Source organism: Notamacropus eugenii, chromosome 5, assembly GCF_028372415.1.
Source record: "Notamacropus eugenii isolate mMacEug1 chromosome 5, mMacEug1.pri_v2, whole genome shotgun sequence".
In the NCBI taxonomy this organism is placed as follows: domain Eukaryota; kingdom Metazoa; phylum Chordata; class Mammalia; order Diprotodontia; family Macropodidae; genus Notamacropus; species Notamacropus eugenii.
In genome coordinates, this window is record NC_092876.1 from 66,895,905 (window position 1) to 66,915,783 (window position 19,879).

Here is a 19,879-nt window from a genome sequence, read left to right on the forward strand (position 1 = left end):
GAAATCCCTCTAACAAGGCTTGTCCTCAGGGGCCTTGGCTCCAACTCCCCACCCCGACTCCACCCCAGAGAAGCCAGGCTTTCTCTGCCACAGCATCCCTAACATCAAGGGAACTGTGGAGGGAGGTCTATAACACTTAGACCACCAGCTGCCTTTGGAATAACACCTGTTGGAGAACCTGACTTAGGTCAGGTTCTGCCTTTGCTTCAGATTCAGTCCACACCCCAGCCCCACCTCCACCCTCACTCCCATCCCTTTTGGTTGAGTACAGGGCTCAGACTGATGAAGTAAATATAGCTTCAAATTAGGTCCATGGAGCGGGGGTAGGGAGGACTCTGCCTCCTTTCCTGGAGGATAGAAGATTAGAAAGGAAGACAGAAGGTAAAACCAGGTCCAGATGGTTTCCCATCTTGGTTTAATGCAGATTTGAAAGCGAATATTACAATATATATCATTTGGCATGAGTGTTCATCTTAGTATGATTTCCCATCAATAAACACCAAAGCATGGTATAGATCACAGTAGAAAAATGGAGTCTGAGCTTACAAGTTATTTCACAGCCTTAAAACAGAGACCAAAAGGACTTCTAGGTGAGATGGCACCTTGATGTCAACTGTGACCCACTGCCCCCACTGATGCTAACACAGGTGGCTCCCCAGGCTCTTTCAGAGCCAAGTGCACCAAGTGGCCTCTGTCCACAGTGGCTGGTACAAGGGGATGCTTAATAAGACTGTTGTTGTTCTTGTCCTGGGCTCACCCTCCTCCCGTTGATTTCCAGCTGAGGTTGTTATTGACAAAGCCCTGGAGAAACCCTGAGCACTGAAACACCAAATCCCACAGACTTCAGTCCCTTCTCTTCCCCCTCTCCCCCCACCTCTCCCCCTCACCTCCCTGGGGTCCATTCATTCAGCAAGTATTTTCAAGGAACTATGTGCCCAGCACTGTGCAGGTTAAGTATAAGATGTGGTCCTTCCCCATAAAGGAGATCATAGTTAAGAAATTAAAGTGCCCTGATTTCATCAAATGTATTTGGAGAGTAACAAAGGCACAGATCATAGATTTAGAACTGAAAGGAACCTTAGAGGTCAGAGTCCAACACCCTCCCTTTACAGATGAGAAAATGAAGCAGAGAGAGAGGAAGTGGCCTGCTGGTGTCACTTGGCTGGTAAGTGGGATCTGAGGGGTTAAGGAGATGGAAGAAAAGTCCCTGTGCAAGTAGGCACTTGGAGAAGGGATCAGTTTTCTTCCCTTGGAGCACTACAAAAAAGAGAGTGCCCATCAGAAAGTGTCCGAGGCTCATTGATTAGGACACCTCTTTCCAAAGACAAAAGGAATGGACTAGCTGACCCTTGAATCCCTAAAAGCACCTCTGCAATGTTGCCTGTGGTCGAACAGAACAGAGTTCTCAAACATATAAATCGGTATCATATTTGGACACAGTGTGCACTGTGAATGGAGGGGTTCTTGGGTTATAGGTAACATGGGAAGAGAATGATCAGGGACTGTCAGAGGCCAGCCGGGCCAGTCTTTGAGGCCCCTGCATATAGTCATCTCAACAAGTAGCCTAAAAAAAGTTCTGGTGGAGACACATATAATGAGGAGGATTATATCCACACTGGGGACTCCAGAGGAGAGAATTAGGATGAATGGAAGCAAATTGCAAAAAGGAACATTTCAATTTAACATAACGAAAAGCTTCCTGAACACTGGAGCTGTCTAAAAATGGCCCAGTCTGCTTTAGGAAGCAGTGAGTTAGAGCTCCATCTTTGGAAGTGTTCAAGCAGAGGCTGTTGAGCCACGTGGAGGGTATGCTGTGGAAGGACTCCTTGAACAGGGTAGAAGGGCAGACTAGACAACCTTTAGAGGTCCTTCCGAGTCCTCTCCGGACATGAGCTACAAATCAGTGAGAGCTCCGCCCTGACCTGGGAGCACAGCAGAGTGGGGCTGTCCCTGTCCCACCCAGCTGGTCCATGTGCCCCGCTCCTGGATTTCACATCTGTCCAGTTCTCCACCTTCTAAGTGTGAGTTTCAAATCAGCAAAAGTCAAAGATCAAAGTGCCCAGTCCCTCCAATCAGCAGCATGACTATCTCCTCTTGTCGACAACCATCCTATTGGAAGCTTTCCAACAAGAGACCATGGACACCCCATTAATTTGGCAATTTGGGTCAACCGAAAAAGAAATCTGGCTCAAATCACGGTTGGCCAGATGGCCAACGTCTTTAGAGACTGCTTAGATGGTGTGGAGACCCGGGGGCCACAGATGGTCCGACACCTTCCATGAGGCTGTCCCACTGATTGTAATCTTCCTTCAGCTCTGTGGGGTGGGAGGGGAACAAGTCAAAGATCTGTGCCATGCTGGGGGAGGTGACAATGATCAGTCATTATACAGGCTCAGGGGAATAGGCACATTCACCAATGGCAAGGTCCACCCCGCCCCCCCCCACCTCCCCCATCCCAATCTAGCTCCAGTCCAGCTCGCTGGCCTTATACTCAACATTGCAGCCTAACTGAACTGCTTACTGTTCCCTGTGCAAACCCATATTCTGTGGCCTCCCCCTCATCATGCTCTGTACATAGGATACCCTCTCTGCCCCTTCTCCACCATGTCAAGGACCAGTGCAAATGGCCCCTTCTCCAAGGAAGCTTCCTTTAATCACCCCCACCCCCCAAACCACCACTCCTGATCTGAAATGACCTTCCTCACACCTAACAAAAAATCTTCTCTGTCCCACCCTTCACCTGCCCTAGTCTGCGCTATGCTTTTTGTATATGTGCCATGTCTTCCCTAGCAACTGTAAGCTCCTTAGGACAGGAATTTCTTTCATGGAAACTTCCCTGCTCTCCACTGTCAGCAGCAGCCTTTTATAGGACCACAGGCTCACAGACTCAGCTGGAGGGGAACTTTGAGATCATTTAGTTCAACCTCATTTTATAGATAAGACTGAGGCCCAGGGGGTCAGGTCAGGGGGTCACTCAGGGTCACACAACTAAGTGGCAGAGCTGGGATTTGAACTCAGACCCAGTCTTCTTTCTGATCCTTCCCTTTCACCTTCCCTGGTGCACTGTTTGCACTGAAAGTATTCCTCGTCATACTGCAGATATCTGTTTTCTCCCTCTGTCACATTCCATGACAAACCTAACTCGGTATTCTCCACTCCCAAGGGCCTAGCCAGGGCTCTGCTCCGAGCAGATACTTGGTGAATGTCTGCTGCACTATGGAAGAGAGTGGAGCCCCCTCCCCAAGGTCAGCAAGCAGAAGGTGACTGTCAGCTGTGAGAGATAACAAGAGGAGGTGAGGGGAAAGGATTTCAGGGTTCAGCACAGTGCCTGGCATACAAGAGACACAACAAACATGCATTGACCCCTGCCTGACTTCGATGTGTTTGAGGCAGTTTGTGCAATCTTGTGCCAAGGACTGCGGCCTGCCCCTCATGGGGGAGGAGGGATCTGATGCAGCTGCAGAATGAGCCATGACTCGTGTAATAATGATAGCTAACATTTACGTAGGCTTCATGTCTTCTCTTATTCCATAGAGTGAATGGCTTGGCATTCCTACACTTGGTTACAAGGGGAAGGAAGGCACCAAGGGGAAGCAGCAATGAAAAGAGCATGGATAAACAAGGGGAAAAAATAGCTAGGATCTGGCTTTCTGGCCTTAGCTCACATTCAGCATTCTGGCCTAACTGAACTACCATAGTAAGCTGTTAAAGGAAGGAGAGGGTTCACATTAGTGCAAGGCAGGCAGGTCCCTCTGTGCATGAAGGCCAAAGAGGATGCTAATCATAAATTCTAACAATGTTATTATATAATGATATTGTTGTGGAAATACGGATACATTATTCACATAGTGTTACATGATATAGATATTATTCACATGTCATAATACATCACTCCTATTATGTAACTAATGTATTACTATTCACATTCACAGAGTGCTTCAGGGCTTAGAGAGTGCTTTCCTCATAACAACCCTGTGAAGACTGGTCCACGCCCTGGAAGGCAGTACTGTTACTCCCATTTCAGAGACGAGAAAACTGAGGCCTAGCCGGACAGCACTATTTGTCCAGGCTCAAACAGCTGATATCAGAGCCAAGACTGGAACCTAGTGTCCTTGCTATTACCCCACAGGGACTAGAAGGGATGCATGAGTCAGCAAGGCCAAACCACTGTTAAAAGAAAAAAATAAGGGGACTACTGGGACTGCAGTGAGTCAGTGGCATCCACTGAGAGCCCCAAGGGGCAGTGATCTGTCGCTGAGCACTAAAGAAAGGAGGTGAAATCTTCCCTTGTCTGGTCTGCCCTTGGGATACCTCTGACTGATGGAGGGGGCAGCCCTTGGCTGAGGGGTAGAAGACAGGATAAATGCCCTCAGGACCAACTTACATGGCAATAAGACAGAGAAACAAGCTCAGTCAGCAAATGTTACCAAAGGCCTAAGTGAGGAGGGCATAAGTGAGGAGGGCATCTCCATGACCGGAAGTCCTGGAGTTCAGTAGGGCATCCTGGGGATGTGGGGCACGAATCCTGACAGATAGTGTCCCTGCCCCAGTGGCTTCAGGGGACACATTCCGAGTCAGCTTCTCAAGAAACAAGGGCCAGTTATGCTCCACTCACTCACCAAATCACCCAGAATGCTGTTACTTTTTCTTCCACAGAATCACCATTTCAATTCGACAAAACAAGTCATTAAGCCACATAAACCCTCTGACTCAGTTAATACTACTACTAAGCATATAATCCAGTGAGGTCAAAGCCAGAGGGAAAGGTGCCAAACAGACACAAAAACGAGGAGGAAAGTGAGTGCCCTTGGGTTGGGAGATGGCTGAACAAATGATGACATATGAATGGAAGAGTGTACTTCTGTGCCACAAGAAATAATACATAACAGGAATCTGGAGAAATTCAGGAACTCATGCATGACTCAGTGCAGAACCAGATGAACAAAGGACCACAATAATGTGAAGTAAAAAGATCCTGAAAGGATGTCAGAGCTCTGGTCACTAGTAAAGCTGAGAGGTGGTGGACTGCATGTGCACAATGAGGCATGCCTTTTTAAAGATGGCCAATGATTTTTGTGTGTGTGTGTGACTCTAATTCTTTGTTACAAGGTAGGGGTCTACTGGTGTGTATGTGTGTATGTGTATGTGTGTGTGTGTGTGTGTGTGTGTGTATGTGTGTGTGCGTGCATGTGTGTGTTAGAAGTGAAAAGATTATCAATAAAATATATTTTAAAAAAAAGACCCACAATTTCCTTGAGATGAGTTTTCCCTCTACCAACACAAGTTGCACCTCTATCCCATAATACCTTATTAGTTTTGTAAGATGTTGTGGCCAAAAATATTCATCATTTGATGAGTAACCTGCCAGTGATTAATTAGCCTCTGCTCTAAGCTTAGCCAGTCCTCAGGGGACAAAAGCACATGATCTAGGCCTTTCCAACCTGGTAGGACCTAATAAAGCTTCTACTTTGCTGGAACAGTCCTGAGGAGCTCAAGATACCCTCCATACCATGGTGAGACACTGGAGGAGGCCCAGGGAATATAAGAGACATACCCAGTGTCACACAGCATGTCAGTGGCAGGGCTGAGACCTGAATCTAGGCCACCCAACTTTCAGTCCCACATTCTTTCCACTACAAAACATTCATCTCACTCCTAATCACATTTTCCTTTTCCTCCAAAATCTCTGAGCTCCCAGTCCTCCCAACATAAGTCAAAATCTACAGGGAAATACAATGCCCTGCCTCTTTCTTTCTCTGGGTCTTCTCCCTACCTCTCTTGCAGCCCCTTCCTCACTCCCTTACCAAGGTGTTTCTGCAGGAATGCCAGCATGGCCTGTACCATAATTTCCTGACCCTTGTACGGGTCCAGCTTCCCTCGAGTTTGAGTCGAGAAGAGTTTACCAAGCAGATTTCCAGTCACAAAAGTGAAATCACTCTGACTCTGATGAACAGAACCACTAAAAGGGAAGAAAAACAAACAACTGCTTTAGAGAAGTGACATATATCACAGAAGGCTGTGGCTGACAGAGCCTTTACAAAATAGAACATTTAATCTGGAAGGAGATTTAAAACAGAGGTCTTAAATTGGCAGGAGGCTGGCCCCAAAGGGGAATCAGATTAAAATGTAATGGGAAATGTTGAACAAAATAAATAAAAATACAATACAACATAGAAAATGTGAAGTTGTGCTTTTCTAAATCCATAAACACAGAATCCACTTCTATTTGAGTTTAACACTATGTTTTAGAACATAAAATGTCAAAGCTGGAAGAAACCTGAAAAACAGAGAAGAAAGCAAGCTTGGCACATGGAATATAAGAATAGGCATGTCCATTAGTAAACACTAAAAAGGAAGTTGAAGACATACATAGTTTGATTAGGGGCTTTAAAAATATGAGCTGTTTGTTCATAACAAACCACATAGTAAAAAACTACCTTAGAAGAAGGAAAAGGTGGGATTGCTGGGGAGTCAGGAGAGCTCTCCAACACATTCCACTAGCACATCATAATGTTTTAAATCACTGGTATTGCTAAATGACTTATCCCAAGCATTTTCGAATTGGTCTGTGATGTCAAGAATGTCAATAGTGCCAAGACTTGGTTTATCCAATAGGATGCCCATCATCAGTCAAAAAATTCACGCCTAAGCAGCCTACTCATGGAGAGTTTCTCCATGCATGGCTGGATTGGTCCTCAGAGAGTCAATCTGGTCTCTCTCCAAGGTTGGACTCAAAACCTTTCCAGCACAGTAGAACGCAGCAGAACGCCTGTGCTCCTCTCAGAGAGCCTTTGAGAACCAAGTTTCTTCTCACTGCCACGATGAGGCATCCAAATGCCATTTGTCCACACAGAACAAAGTCATTATCACCACTTTCCTGTACAAGTACATCACAAGACAAACAGGAAGTACAGACCTTATTTGACAAATGAAAAAAGTGAGGCCCAGTAAAGGACTGTGAGTCAAAGTCTTACATTGTGCAATCACTCTAACTGGTCATCGATCTGGTAGAATGACTTTTCTCCCACTCTGTGTACATGCACAGGCTACCCCTCATTCCTACTGTCCAATCTTCCCTTCTCCTCTCTCTCTCTCCCCTTGGCTTAGCCTAAATACTGCTCTCTCCTCGGTAAAATCTTCCTCAGTTCCCCCAGTTACTGTCCCTCAATATACCCTGCACTATCCTTGTCTGTGTACATGTTGTAGCCACCTTGTAGAATATAAGCTCCCTGAGGGCCCAGATTCTTCTGTTTTTGTCTGTGTTTGCCCAGTGACTAGCACATAGTAGGTACTTAGTGCTTTTTGTGTTTTATTTTTCAGCTTTGGTGCTGTACTATGGGCTCCAAGTAGTCTTTACTTATTAGTTAGTGAGAAATGTCTAGGTTTGGGCAGCTAGGTGGTGCAGTGGATAGAGTGCTGGGCCTGGAGTCAGAAAGACTCATCTTCCTGAGTTCAAATCTGGCCTCAGACACTTACTAACTCTGTGACCCTGGGCAAGTTACTTAACCCTGTGTGCCTCAGTTTCCTCATCTGAAAAATAAGCTGGAGAAGCACTCTAGGATCTTTGCCAAGGAAACCCCAAAGGGGGTCATGAAGGTCTGAAAAACAACTGAGTCTAGGTTAAAGTGAGTTAAGGAGTGCAATGATGCATCTCTTCTCAGAAGACATAGCTAAAGTACCAAATGGGAGTGAAAATGAATTATCTGTGAATTTTCACCGGAAAAATCTCCTTCCCTGCCTACCTTCTACACAAACTTCATTGGGTGATGCTCAGAGAATAACAAGCTAATCATACCACAAGACTGAAGATGAGGACACACAGGCTACTACTGAGTGGGGTTCACAGACTCACAGAATGTTGGGCAGAGTGGATCCTATATAATAGGTATCCAGGTAAGGTCCCCACCTCTAAGTAAGAGGGAATTAGAGCTGCTTCCAGGAACAGAGAAGGAAGAGACAGAGACATCAAGTGGCACAGGGGACTTGAAGGGAGGTCAAAGCACCCGTGGGGCTCCTCTAGTGAACCATGTGCACCAAGGAGCTGTGCTAGACATGGATGCTGAAATAATGACAGTCTCAGAGGAGCAACGCCATCGAGCTTTCCTTTGCTGAAAGTGAAGAGATCAGGGTAATGGGGAACCACTTGGGGAGTAGCAAGACAGCCATGAAGATGAGCCAGCCCACTAACCTTGCCTGTATTAGTACTGAGAATCACGTGGATTGTAGAAGCCACCAGGGAAGATGGCAGTCACCAGAGGGGAAGGCTGCTTGATGCCTTCCGGAAGGGCGAGCAGTGTTCTTCATGGATGAGGGGCACAAGTATGAGGTCATTCTATTCTTCTAACATCTGCCTGAGGATTTGCAGGGAAGCTGAGCTAAATGATCCAGACACTGACATTCCCACAGCTTCTTTCGGCAGTGGCACAAACCAGAGGAATCAGGCGAGAGGAACCAGCCAGATACTTGATGTTCCCAAGTTTTCCTGGGTAGGGGCACGAGCTACAGAAACTATGTGTAAGGGGCCAAGGAAAAATTGTAGCCAAGTTCTTGGGCCAAGGGAGATGCCCTGATACTACGGTTATAGTTAAAAATCAAAATGTTAAATTGGAAAGGACTTTAGAACATAGAATGTGAAACAGAAATTATCAGAGCTGAAAGGAACCTTGTTCAGTTCAGTTGTTTCTCAGTCGTGTCCAACTCTTTGTGACCCTATTTGGGGTTTTCTTTGCAAAGATACTGGAGTGGTTGGCCATTTTCTTCTCTAGTTCATTTTACAGATGAGAAAACTGAGGTAAATAGGGTTAAGAGACTTTCCCAGGGTAGCACAGTAGGTCAGTATCTGAGGCTAGATTTGAATTCTGGAAAATGAGTCTTTTTGACTCCAGATCTAGTGCTCTATCTACTGTGCCACCTACCTTCTGAGAGGAACCTTAGAGAGATTATCTGACCCAAAATAATGTCTTCTAACTCTCACATCCTATGTTCTTCAGGTTCCTCATCTGCCAGGCTGGAAGATTAGACCCTAAGTTTTTGTTATTCTGATTATTGCTAACTGTGGTCCAGAGAGGTGACCTCAGTATAGCTAGGCCTAGAACCCAATGCTTAGTCCAAAGTTCTTTCCATCATACCGTTCAAGGACAGGTACAGAATTTTATATGAATCCTACAGTGTACCAAGAGACTCCCAGAAAGTTCTATTAAGAGATGGATCCAAACACTTTCTGGGAAATGCCAGGAAAATGGAAGGATGCAGAAAGCTGGCTGGAGAACGGTTATGATCATGACTCTTACTCACAGGATGGTTATGATCTTGGTCTGGCTGTGACGGGTACAGATCTTCTTCATTCGGCTGATGCTCTCAGCTGTCTGGAAGTGCTCCGTGTTGATGAAGAAGACAGGGCCCTGAGCCTTAGGGTAGAAGTTGTGTTCCAGAGGAAACATCCAGGCGTCCAAAGCTATTGCACACCTAGAATGAGTGCACACATCTGGAAATGGTGGCTAGCTGTTCTGGAACCCAGGGCCACAAGGTAGTAGTTGTAAGGTTTACCTTTTACAGACTGGGAGCAGGGAAGACACTTTGTATAAAAGGAAGTACAGGTACCTGCAACTATCTGTAGTTGGGTAACTACCTTCAATTTTATTCTAAGTTTCCTTATCAAAATATAGGGTCTTTATAGGCAAAGTCCAGATGGACCTTTCCTCAGGATCGGTCACACAGAGGATGCTCAATATGAGTCATGGCACACACAGTGGCATCTCTAAGGAGTTAAGTCACAAAGAACCATGGAGGGCTGGCCAAAGAAAACATCAACCTCAAAGGGAGGGGATAAAAGGGATCCAAAAAGAGAGAATGGGTCCCAAACACCAAAGAACTTAGGGTTCAGCTCTCTCATTTCTACTATGGGCCTTTCCAGGCTCTGGTTCCAATTATGTCAAGACCGTAGTATCAATGATAAACTCACCGAAAATGTACATCCTTGGTCAGAGCTAGAATGGCCGTTGCCCCTCCAAATGAATGTCCCATCACTGCCACCCTAGATAGGTCGATGCTGCCCTGAGAATAGGAAGAAAAGCTAAACAGTAGCCAATATGTTCCTTCTTCTCCAGGTATCGGGGAGGGAGAAATAGGAGAGGAAGCAGACCTGGCCATAGGCATAGAAGGGGGAAGGGTACTTCAACTAGTATCCACTTCAACTTGTACCTGAACAGTAATCATTCCTGCTATATTCCTGATAAGTGACAATATCAAAGCTCTGTTTCTATCCAATGATGAGGATATCACTTATTAATTCCCCAAAGCATTCCACTCTTCTTCTCAGCAGCTCTGTTAAGACCTCCTATTAGCAGAGGTCAGAGGCTCAATCAACCCTCTAGGGCTCAGGAGTGGGGAACCGGTGGCCTCAAGGTGGCCCTCTAGGTCTTTAAGTGCAGCCCTTTGACTGAATCCAAATTTCACCGAACTGAGATGTTATCTCCAGCTTCGTGTATGTGAAGGGTGGTTATGTGGCAAAGGGATCACACTGGTCCTGCTGGACCCAGACGTGAGGACTAGGGACAAAAGGGAGTTACAGAGGGGCAGATTTTGTCTCAATATAAAGGACTCCTTGGAAATTCTACTTTTATTGACTCCCTATTTCATTCTTGGCATAGACTTCACTGCAAATCTTTCCCTCTTCTCCTTAAATCTCTAACTATAGCCCCCTCTTTCACACTTATGCTCTCATGGCACATGATCAGACTTCTAATTCACAAAAAGAAATTGGAACCATCCAACATCCTTAACTTCCCTCTTCTATTCCTCAAAACTTATCAGCATCAACAGCCCACTTGCCTCCTTCTTCAGCTAACAAACAAGGCATCCTTCTACCTCTACCATTAATCTCATTTTCACCTGCCCCCTTTAAGACTTTGCTTTATCAAGTACCTTTAATCCCTCCTCCACCAACTCCTTCTCATCTATGGACACACACCCTCATGTCTCTCCAATCTTAAAAACTGCCTTCCCTTGACCCCATTTGTCAGATGTTACCACCAACATGCCCCCCATGCACGCACGTGTGCACACACACACATGCGCACACATACACACATGCACACACATACACACACACACACACACTCACAGGTCTCTCTTCTCCCACCCTTCTAGCAAACAGGAAGGAGACCTTAACCAAGCTAAGTACAGAGGCTTTAGGGGTCTCTAGACATTTTTGTTCCCCTCAGATGTCCTATGATAGTGTGTCTGTGCCTCTCAATTACACTTCACACGTAAACTGGGCACTGTGGTTATCTGTATTTGTAGCTTATCTTTTTAATACACTGGGAGCTCCCTGAAAACTGGGACTCTGTCACATTCAGACTGTACACCCACCCCGGCACCAAGCATAATGTTCTGTGTACAGCTGGGTTTCTTGAAATACAGAGGAATCAAGTCTTGGATCAAACTCTAATTAGCACTATCCAAAGGAAACTGGCCTGATTCAGGAATAGTGAATTCACCATCTCATAAGGTAGTGAACACCCTATTGCTGGAGATCCCCAAGAGGTGCCTGGATGGCCATTTGCTGAGAGATATTAAAATAAAATGCCTATTCCAGTACTGATTGTACTAGGTTCCTCAAGTCCCTTCCAGCTGAGATTCTAGGACTCACTTTACCCAGTATCGAGTATATGGTAGGTGCTTAATAAATGCTCATTGCCTTGACAAGACACATTTCCTCAGAGGTATTCAAGCCACTGCCTTTAAAGGGAGTAGGCACGAAGGACCTAAGACCAAATATCCTCTCCAGGATGGGAAATAGCCCTGGTGTAAAGTGAAAGTCACTGTATCGTAGATGCCCATCAATTGGGAAATGGCTGAATAAATTGTGGTATATGAATGTAATGGAATACTATTGTGCTGTAAGAAATGATGAACAGGAAGACTTCAGAGGGGCCTGGAAGGACTTATACAAACTGATATTGAGTGAAAGGAGCAGAACCAGGAGAACTTTGTAAACAGCAACAACCACAGTGTGCGAGGATTTTTTCTAATTTTAGAACTTCCCTGCAGTGCAAGGACTTAAAAAATTCCCAATGATCTCTTAAGGCAAAATGCCTTCCACATCCAGAGAAGGAACTATGGAATTCAATTGCAGAAAGTAGCAGATCACTTTCTTTTGTATTACGCTTTGGTTTGTTTTATGATTTCTCCCACTCATTTTAACTCTTCTATGCAACGTGACTAAGGTGAAAATGTATTTAATAGGAATGTATGCGTAGAACCTATATAAAATTGTATGCTGTCTCAGGGAGGGAGTGGGGAGGTAGGGGAGGAGGAAGGGGAAGGAGGGGAAAAAAAATTTAAGATATATGAAAGTAACTGTAGAACACCGAAAACAAATAAAATAAAATTTAAATTTAAATTAAAAAAAAAAAAGTCACTGTACCTTCAGAGGCCTTAGATCCAACCCTCCAGGTAGGACGTTGGAGACATTCTGGCCCGTGGTGATGTCCTGTAGGATCCTCAACACCCGAACACACTCATTAGCTCTCTGATGCACCTGCAATAGGCATTTTTCCTAGTGAGGCCCATCATATGATGTTTCTCCCCACAGTGAAGGAACTGGCTTGATTCCCAGGGGCCTGAGAAGGCCAAGACTCCCCCAGACACTGGGACATTGTGTACAAGAAGCCAGTGTGTTTCGGAGCATTGGCCCTGGAATTAAAGGACTGAATTTGGGTCCTAGCTCTGATATTTATTCCCTGACATACTATTCAAGTCATTTTACTTCTCCTGTCTGTAAAATGGGAGAACAGGAGTCACACTTCTGTATTTTAAAGGGCTCTTGGGAAGAAAGTACTTGATAAACCTGGATATTTTAGTTATCAGTATTACCCAAACCCATACACAGGTGGAGGGAAGGTAAGTAGGGCCCAGGAAGATCCAGTTGGAGGAATTTGAGTTTCGTATGTTCAGCAAGACACATCCACTGTAGGTTCCAAATTATGGAAGCAGTATGGTTTAGAACAATCACCCTAAAACTCAGGGTCAAAGCCAACCACGTGTGGAGAAAACAACTACTACGTACAAGGTACAGCGCTAGGATGTACAGCGGCTCTTTTTATGGTGGCAAAGAACTGGAAACTGAGGGGATGCCCATCAACTGAGGGATGGCTAAACAAGCTGTGGCACATGATTGTGACGGAATGCTATTGTGTTATAAGACACCATGAGCAAGATGGTTTCAGAAAAACCTGAGAAGACTTACATGAACTGATGCAAAGCAAAGTGAACAAAACCAGGAGAACATGGTGCGCAGTAATGACAATACTGCAAGGATGATCAAGCGGGAAAGACTTGACCACTCTTAGCAATACAAAAATCTGAGACAATTCTGAAGGACTTATGATGAAAAATGCTATCCATATCCAGAGAAGGAACTGATGGAGTCTGAATGAAGATTGATGTACACTTTTTTGCTTTCTTTATTTTTCTTGGGTTGTTTTTATGTTGTTTTTTTTGTTTGTCTTTCTTTTGCAACGTGGTTAATATGGAAATATGTTTTGTGTGACTGTACATATCAAATTGCTTGCCTTCTCAAGGAGGGAAGAAGGCAGGGAGGAGAGAAACTTTAGAACTAAAAAAATTATAAAAACTGAATGTTAAAAATTGTTTTTATAGGTAACTAAGAAAAAATAAAATAAAAACATTTTAAAAATAGAATTGGGAAATATTTAACAAAATAAATAAAAAACACAATAGAACATAGATAATGTTAATATGTGGTTTTCTAATTCAATATGTGACCCACAGGAATCCCTATGTATGGATTCAGTGGCCCCATTCCTATTGGATGCTCTGCACTAAGCTAGGCTCTCACGTCTCTGCCCTCAGGGAGTTTACATCCTACCAGGGGATACAAAATGCATATAAATAAGCACAATACAAGGTAAACTGAGGGAGAGAGACAACACTAAGTGGGGAAATCAAAGACAATTTTGGAGCTGAAGACTTTCCCAGGCAGTTGAGGAAAGCTTTGAAAGAGGTCAGGGATTCTGAGAGGCAGGGATGAGAAAGGAGTGTGTGCCTGTGGTGGAAGCCCAGAAATAGAGAGCTTTGGGACACCTACGCATCCCTTTAGGCTGTGACAAAGTTCACAAAGGTGAGGAGGTGTCATGCTTTGACAGGACTTAAATGCCAGGTGAGGGATCAGTTACAAAGAAAGAGAGCAGAGTGAAAGGGAGAGAAGAGGTCAGCCTGGGTTAGTATTTAGCCTAAAGGCCATGAACTGCCCTCTGAGGGTCCTGGTGCAGAACAGGGAAGGTCCATTTGTTATTTGGTTGTTCCAACATCTGTCTGTGTAGGGGCTGGACTGAAGAGGCTAGGGAACAGAAGTAGGGAGCCCAGTGCGGAGGCTTCTGCAACAGTGGCCAAGCGGTAGGAAGGCCAAAATTTGGGGAGTGGTAGGGAGAAAAGCAGAAGGGTCCAATGTGAGATATGCTGCGGAGGTAGTCAAGGCTTGTGTGCTACTACACGTTTGCCATGTTCTAATTGGCAGCATATTGGATCTGCATACATGTCTGAGGAAAGCAACTTGGCAGGTCTCTGAGCACAGATGGCTTCCCATCCCCATCCCACCCCCACCCGGAGGTGACTGCTGGGCTGCCCTCCCCAGGGGAGGGGATGCTGGCAGAGCATGCCCAACATGGAAGCAGGATTCACTTGAACACCAAGGGAACTGAATGCCTACCAGAGCAAATGATCAGGAATTCAACAGGTAAGGATAAGAAGACAAGGCATTCTGAGAGCCTCTTGGGAATGTCCAAGGAAGGGCCTTCAGGACTAACGATGAATCTGTGCTTCAAGGTAAGCAGAGTATGGGCCAGGGGCTTTCCCAAGGCACCCACTCCCCCGCAAACCACCACAGACTGCCTCCAGGTGTCCTAAGTTACTTTTGATAAGTTTTGCACGTATCCCTGCACTTATTGCCTCTCCCAATAAAATGTATGCTTTCATGAAATGTTTCATTTGTTGTCTTTGAATCCCTAGCACCTAGCACAGTATCTGTGAGACAGCAACTATTAATAACCGAGTGAACAAGCCCACCTCCCTGGCCTCGGGGCTTGTATCTATCTCTGGGCCTTTCCTAGCTCGACTCTTTTCTGACTCAGTTTGAATTCCCTTAGGATAGGCTCTTCCTGCCTTGCTTCTGTTACTTTCTGGAGGTGATGATCAGCTAATCTAATAATTTGGCTAATTCAAATTCAACAAACATTTCTGAAGTGAGTGCCACGAGCCAGGCTCTGTCCTTGGGGCTGTGGTGACAAAAAGATTAAAGACTGTGTCCACAACACGGGGGATTCCAATCTAATGGGAAGGGGCAGTTTCAACCTGGCCACCAATGAGCACCATATGAACAAAACTGAGACAAGTGCACAGGCCAAGTCAGGCAAAGTGCCATCTGAGGAGGGAGAGATCACTTTCACTTACGGAGAGGAGGCAGAGAAGGCTTTGTGAAGGACAAGCACCTGGGCTGGGTTAGGTCTTAATGGAATGGAGGGATTTCAAAGGATGTAGAGAATGGAGCATGTGGGAGAGGCTTAACTAAGAAAGGAAGCTGAATAGCAGAGTCTGGCTAGAGTCCATGAAGGGGAAAGCGGGAGATAAAGATGGGACAGGAGCACACAAAGGAGAGAAGGCTGAAAGACAGACTGGCCCCAGATACTGGGAGGGGCAGAATCAGAGTTTATACTTTATTCAGCAGCTAGGTGGCATAGCGGGTAGAACCTTGGGCTTGGAATCAGAAAGACCTAAATTTGGACTCTTACTAGCTATGTGACACAGGGCAAGTCACTTCACCTGTTTGCCTCAATTTCCTCATCTGTAAAATGGGTACAACAATAACACCCTAAATTCTGAGGATCAAATGAGATAACATTTGTAAAGTGCTCATCACAGTGTCTAACACGTAGGCACTCCATAAAATGCTTATTCCCTCCTCTATTTAGTAGGCAGTGAGGAATTCAAAGTAGGTTTTTAAAGTAGAGAAGTGAGATGATTAGGATGTTGGGACATGACTCCAGCAGTGGTGTAAAGGGTGAAGGGGAGAGGGGATGGTCTGAAAAGAAGAGTACCTAGGAAACTATTACAATACTTTAGATCAGAGGTCAGCAAACCGGTCTGAGGACCACATCTGGTGCGCCACCTGTCTCTGTATGGCCCATGAGCCAAGAATGGTTTGTTGGATTTGACCCATGAGCAACAGTTTGCTGTCCCCTGGTCCAGATGAAAAGAGATCAGCTCAGTCCCTTTTCTGCCACTTATGGTCTCAGAGAGTTGTGAAGAGAATAGAGAGGCTTGTCAGGGGTTAAAAGGACAATATGCATCAAAAGTGAGATCTGAAGCCAGATCTTCCTGACTTGGGTCCAACTTTCTCTCAACTACACCATGCTTCTTCTCAGAAGACAAGACTCAGTCATCTGTACATTAGTTTAATGGTTATAAAGCATCTTCCAGCCTAACAGAGCTCTATTATTCCCACTGACAGATGAGGAAACTGAGGCTATGAGGGGCTAAAGAGCTAGGTAGTGCCACAGTACACACAGTGCTGGGCCTAGACACACAGGAGCTGTGTGACCTTGGACAAGTCATATCACTGCTGCTTGCTTCAGTTTCCTCATCTGTAAATGGGGATAATAAGAGTGCCTACCTCCTAGGACTGTCGTAAGGATCAGATGAGGTAATACTTGTAAAGCACTCAGCACACAGTGCCTGGCATGTAATTAAATGCTATATAAATGTGAGCTATCACTAACATTTGTAAAGGGTTTAGTACTGTGCTCAGCATACAGTAAGTGCTATGGGAATGCTTGGTGCCTCCTCTTCCCTCCCAAGGGCCCATGGCTAGGATATGTCACAGCCGGTATTCTAGCCCACATGACAGGATCATGGATTTAGGAAGAGATCGTCAAGGTTCTGTCTTAGACGTGATCTAGTACCTCCTCTGACAGGGGCTCAGAGTGAAGTGACCTGCCCAAGGTCATACAAAGTGAACAATAAAAGTGGAATTTGAACCCAGGGCCTCTGACTCCAAATTCAGTATTCTTTCTAACGCCCTCTGCTGTCTCTCCTGGATTCCAAATTCAATGTTCCTTCCCCTTACTTAGAGACCTCCAGGACTGCCAGGTCTGAAGGGACTCCCTAGACAAGGGAACAGAGCTGCTCCGGAGGTAGGAGCAGGGCATTCACAGAAGGTACCCAGATAAAGAGATGATATTTTAGTCTGAATCAGACAAAGTCACTGTCATGCTTTGAAGAATGACAGATCAAAAAGATGTTGCTACTGATGTTCTGTTACGTAACTTAATCATGTTATATTAAAGCACGACCTAGGATGGCTGAAATGGAGGTGGGGAGGAGGGAATAGATGTCAGAGCCTGGTGGCTCCTCAGGCCCCGATCAGGGCTCCTGATGTGCATCCTAACTAAAGCCTTTTGACCTCCAGCAAGGAGGATAATTTGCTACTGTTTTTACTCATATAAATTAATGTGTTAGAATGTATAAACCAGTATGGACGAGGTTGGCTACAAATATCTCTGGTAACAAGCTGTGGAAAAAGATGTACATATATGTATATATGCACACATGTATTGTAGGTGTATCTGTGTGTATATATGTGTACTGTAACATACTGTATAGATGCATGAGCATATGCACATATGTAATACACGTATGCAGAACACACATGTGTGTATGTGCATGTGCATACATAATAACAATTATAGCTATGGATTATATCAAGAATGCATTTGCTGAGTGCCACGGTTCTTCTCCCTTACAGGCTGCCAGCCCCGAATCTGAACCCCACCCCATGCCCCTGTAATGTAACACGAGCACTGGAAAGGCAAGCACTAACAGTTTTTGGCCTAGTTGTTGCTGGGCCTTCTCCTGGCTCCCATCTGTGTAGCTGGTCAACACCGTTGGAAAGAATAAGGGAAGAAGCCCTCTCCTTGGGGCTCGGGGATCTCAGACACATCCTAGTTATGGGGTATGGGACAGGACACTTCCCCTGGGAGTGCATTTTCCTCTTCTCATAAAAGAGGGATGATAATACTTGGATTATTGTGAGGTGAGAGCTCTGTGAACAACAAAGTCCTAGAGAAGTATGAATACTTCATGAAGGATGAATAGAAAACGGCAACAAAGAGGCCTCCTGGCCAAGGCTCCCCAGACCCTTCTCTTTACTGTGATGCAGAGCTGCCCTCCCACAATCCTGAGGGGCTGCCATCCTCCCTCTGCAATAGAACCTCTGAGTGAGTGAGGCCTGGGGGAGGGGTCACGACACGCAGCTGGCCCTCCCAAACTCACCTGGGGGTTACGAATCCGGAATTCTTTCTGTCCTTCCTCTACCTTCCTGTAGGCGATCCACTCTTCCTCCAGTGACCCAGCTTGGGGACAGCTCTCCCCAGTAGTATTCTTGTAGAAGTAGGTGGCCGAGGCAGAATGATCCCTTGAAAGACATAGGGCTGTCTGGAGGAAGGGGAGGGGAAGACAGAAGGTGCTCTTCAGCCCCACTCACCCCCTCTATAGTTCTCAATCCAGACTTTGGATGCCACTTCCTGGGTCCCCCAAGGTCCTGGCTGGAGAAGAAAACTAGAGGGCAGTTCCAAGAGTTGTCACCTTTCCCCCTTGGGGTTCATCCCTCACCTGTGTTCTGGCACAGCCACCACGAAGCCTCGAGAAGCCAGCTCCATGCAGAAGGCTGAATACAGGGTCCTGAGGATACAGGAAAGAACAGACAGGCTCATCAGAAGACAGACCTCCCTGTCCCAGAAGTGGCCACAAAGGCAGATTCCGTTCAAGACTCATGTGGAGTCCTTCGCTTCCAGGTACCTATTCCCTATTCCCATTAAATAGATCAGCTCAAGATCACCTTCTTCAGGAAGCTATGAGAAATTCACTCAGTACACTCTCTAAGTCCAAACAATCCCAGACTTTATCTTTCCCTCTCTAGGTACTACAACACTGTTTTATGTCTTCTGATTATAGAATCCCAGCATCTGAGTGGGGATTTTGGCCTGGACAGTGGTCCAGACAGAAGGGCTATCCTGGATCTCCTACGGGTCCGCGAACTCCTCAGAGGCAGCCAGCTCTTCCTGATAATAGGGGCCAAATGGTTATTTCCCTTTACTGGTGATCAGGCTTTACCTTACAACTTCCCAGGAAAAGGAAGCTTTCTCTCCTTTCTTGCTTCACTTTTGTTCTCTGGACTCCATGTTCTGTTTCAGCTGGCTCCTCTCTCTGCCCATTTTCCCACTGGAACTTCCAATATGGAGGAAGGCCCAAAAGAGCTGTAGCCTTCTGTGCAGACCTCCCCTCCATGCCCCTACATAGATGCCTCCCTCCATCCCCTCTGCTTTATGTGGTAGCCTCCCTAGTTAGCATGGGAGCTCACTGAGGGAAGAGCATGTCTTCCTTTTTGCTTGTGCTTGTATTTTCAGGGCTTAGCACAGTGCACTGCATGCAGTTAGTGCTTAATAAATGTTTGTTTCTTGTTCTTGTTTACCTCACTCTTCACCCCTAGGCTCTGATCTTTCTTCTTTCACAGCCAGGGAAGGATTTGGCAGCAACAGAGAGACCATCGCTGGCAAGGAGAGGCCCAGAGGCCCAGAGGCCAGAGAACTGGTTAGTTATTGTGGGAAAGGTAGCAGAGGAAGGTAAATAAAAGGAAGGAAGTTGGGGAAGCCTCCCTTGCCTGGTCCAAAGCCATGTGGTATCTTTCCCCATCAGAGTACTACTACTTCTCACTCAGATCTGCAGAAGCTAGAAAGATAGAAATCCTCAAAGCAACAGTATTCACACTACAGATGCTGCCGGACTAGAGAAGGACACTTCTTAG

General features: G+C 45.7%; 1 protein-coding gene across 4 annotated transcripts in view; it reads right to left on the bottom strand.

Annotated features, from left to right (window-relative positions):
• Window positions 1-382: 382 nt before the first annotated feature.
• PAFAH2 (platelet activating factor acetylhydrolase 2) overlaps window positions 383-19,879 on the bottom strand; it is a 34,886-nt gene continuing 15,389 nt past the window's right edge. For all 4 annotated transcript variants that reach the window (XM_072609414.1, XM_072609415.1, XM_072609416.1 and 1 more), the window contains 7 exons: window positions 18,688-18,756; window positions 18,349-18,490; window positions 12,428-12,541; window positions 9,962-10,053; window positions 9,295-9,465; window positions 5,805-5,959; window positions 383-2,315 (listed from right to left, as the gene is read on the bottom strand). In XM_072609414.1, the coding sequence (XP_072465515.1) occupies window positions 2,221-2,315; window positions 5,805-5,959; window positions 9,295-9,465; window positions 9,962-10,053; window positions 12,428-12,541; window positions 18,349-18,490; window positions 18,688-18,756 (838 nt within the window). In that variant the 3' untranslated portion in view covers window positions 383-2,220. The remainder of the gene's footprint in view (window positions 2,316-5,804; window positions 5,960-9,294; window positions 9,466-9,961; window positions 10,054-12,427; window positions 12,542-18,348; window positions 18,491-18,687; window positions 18,757-19,879) is intronic.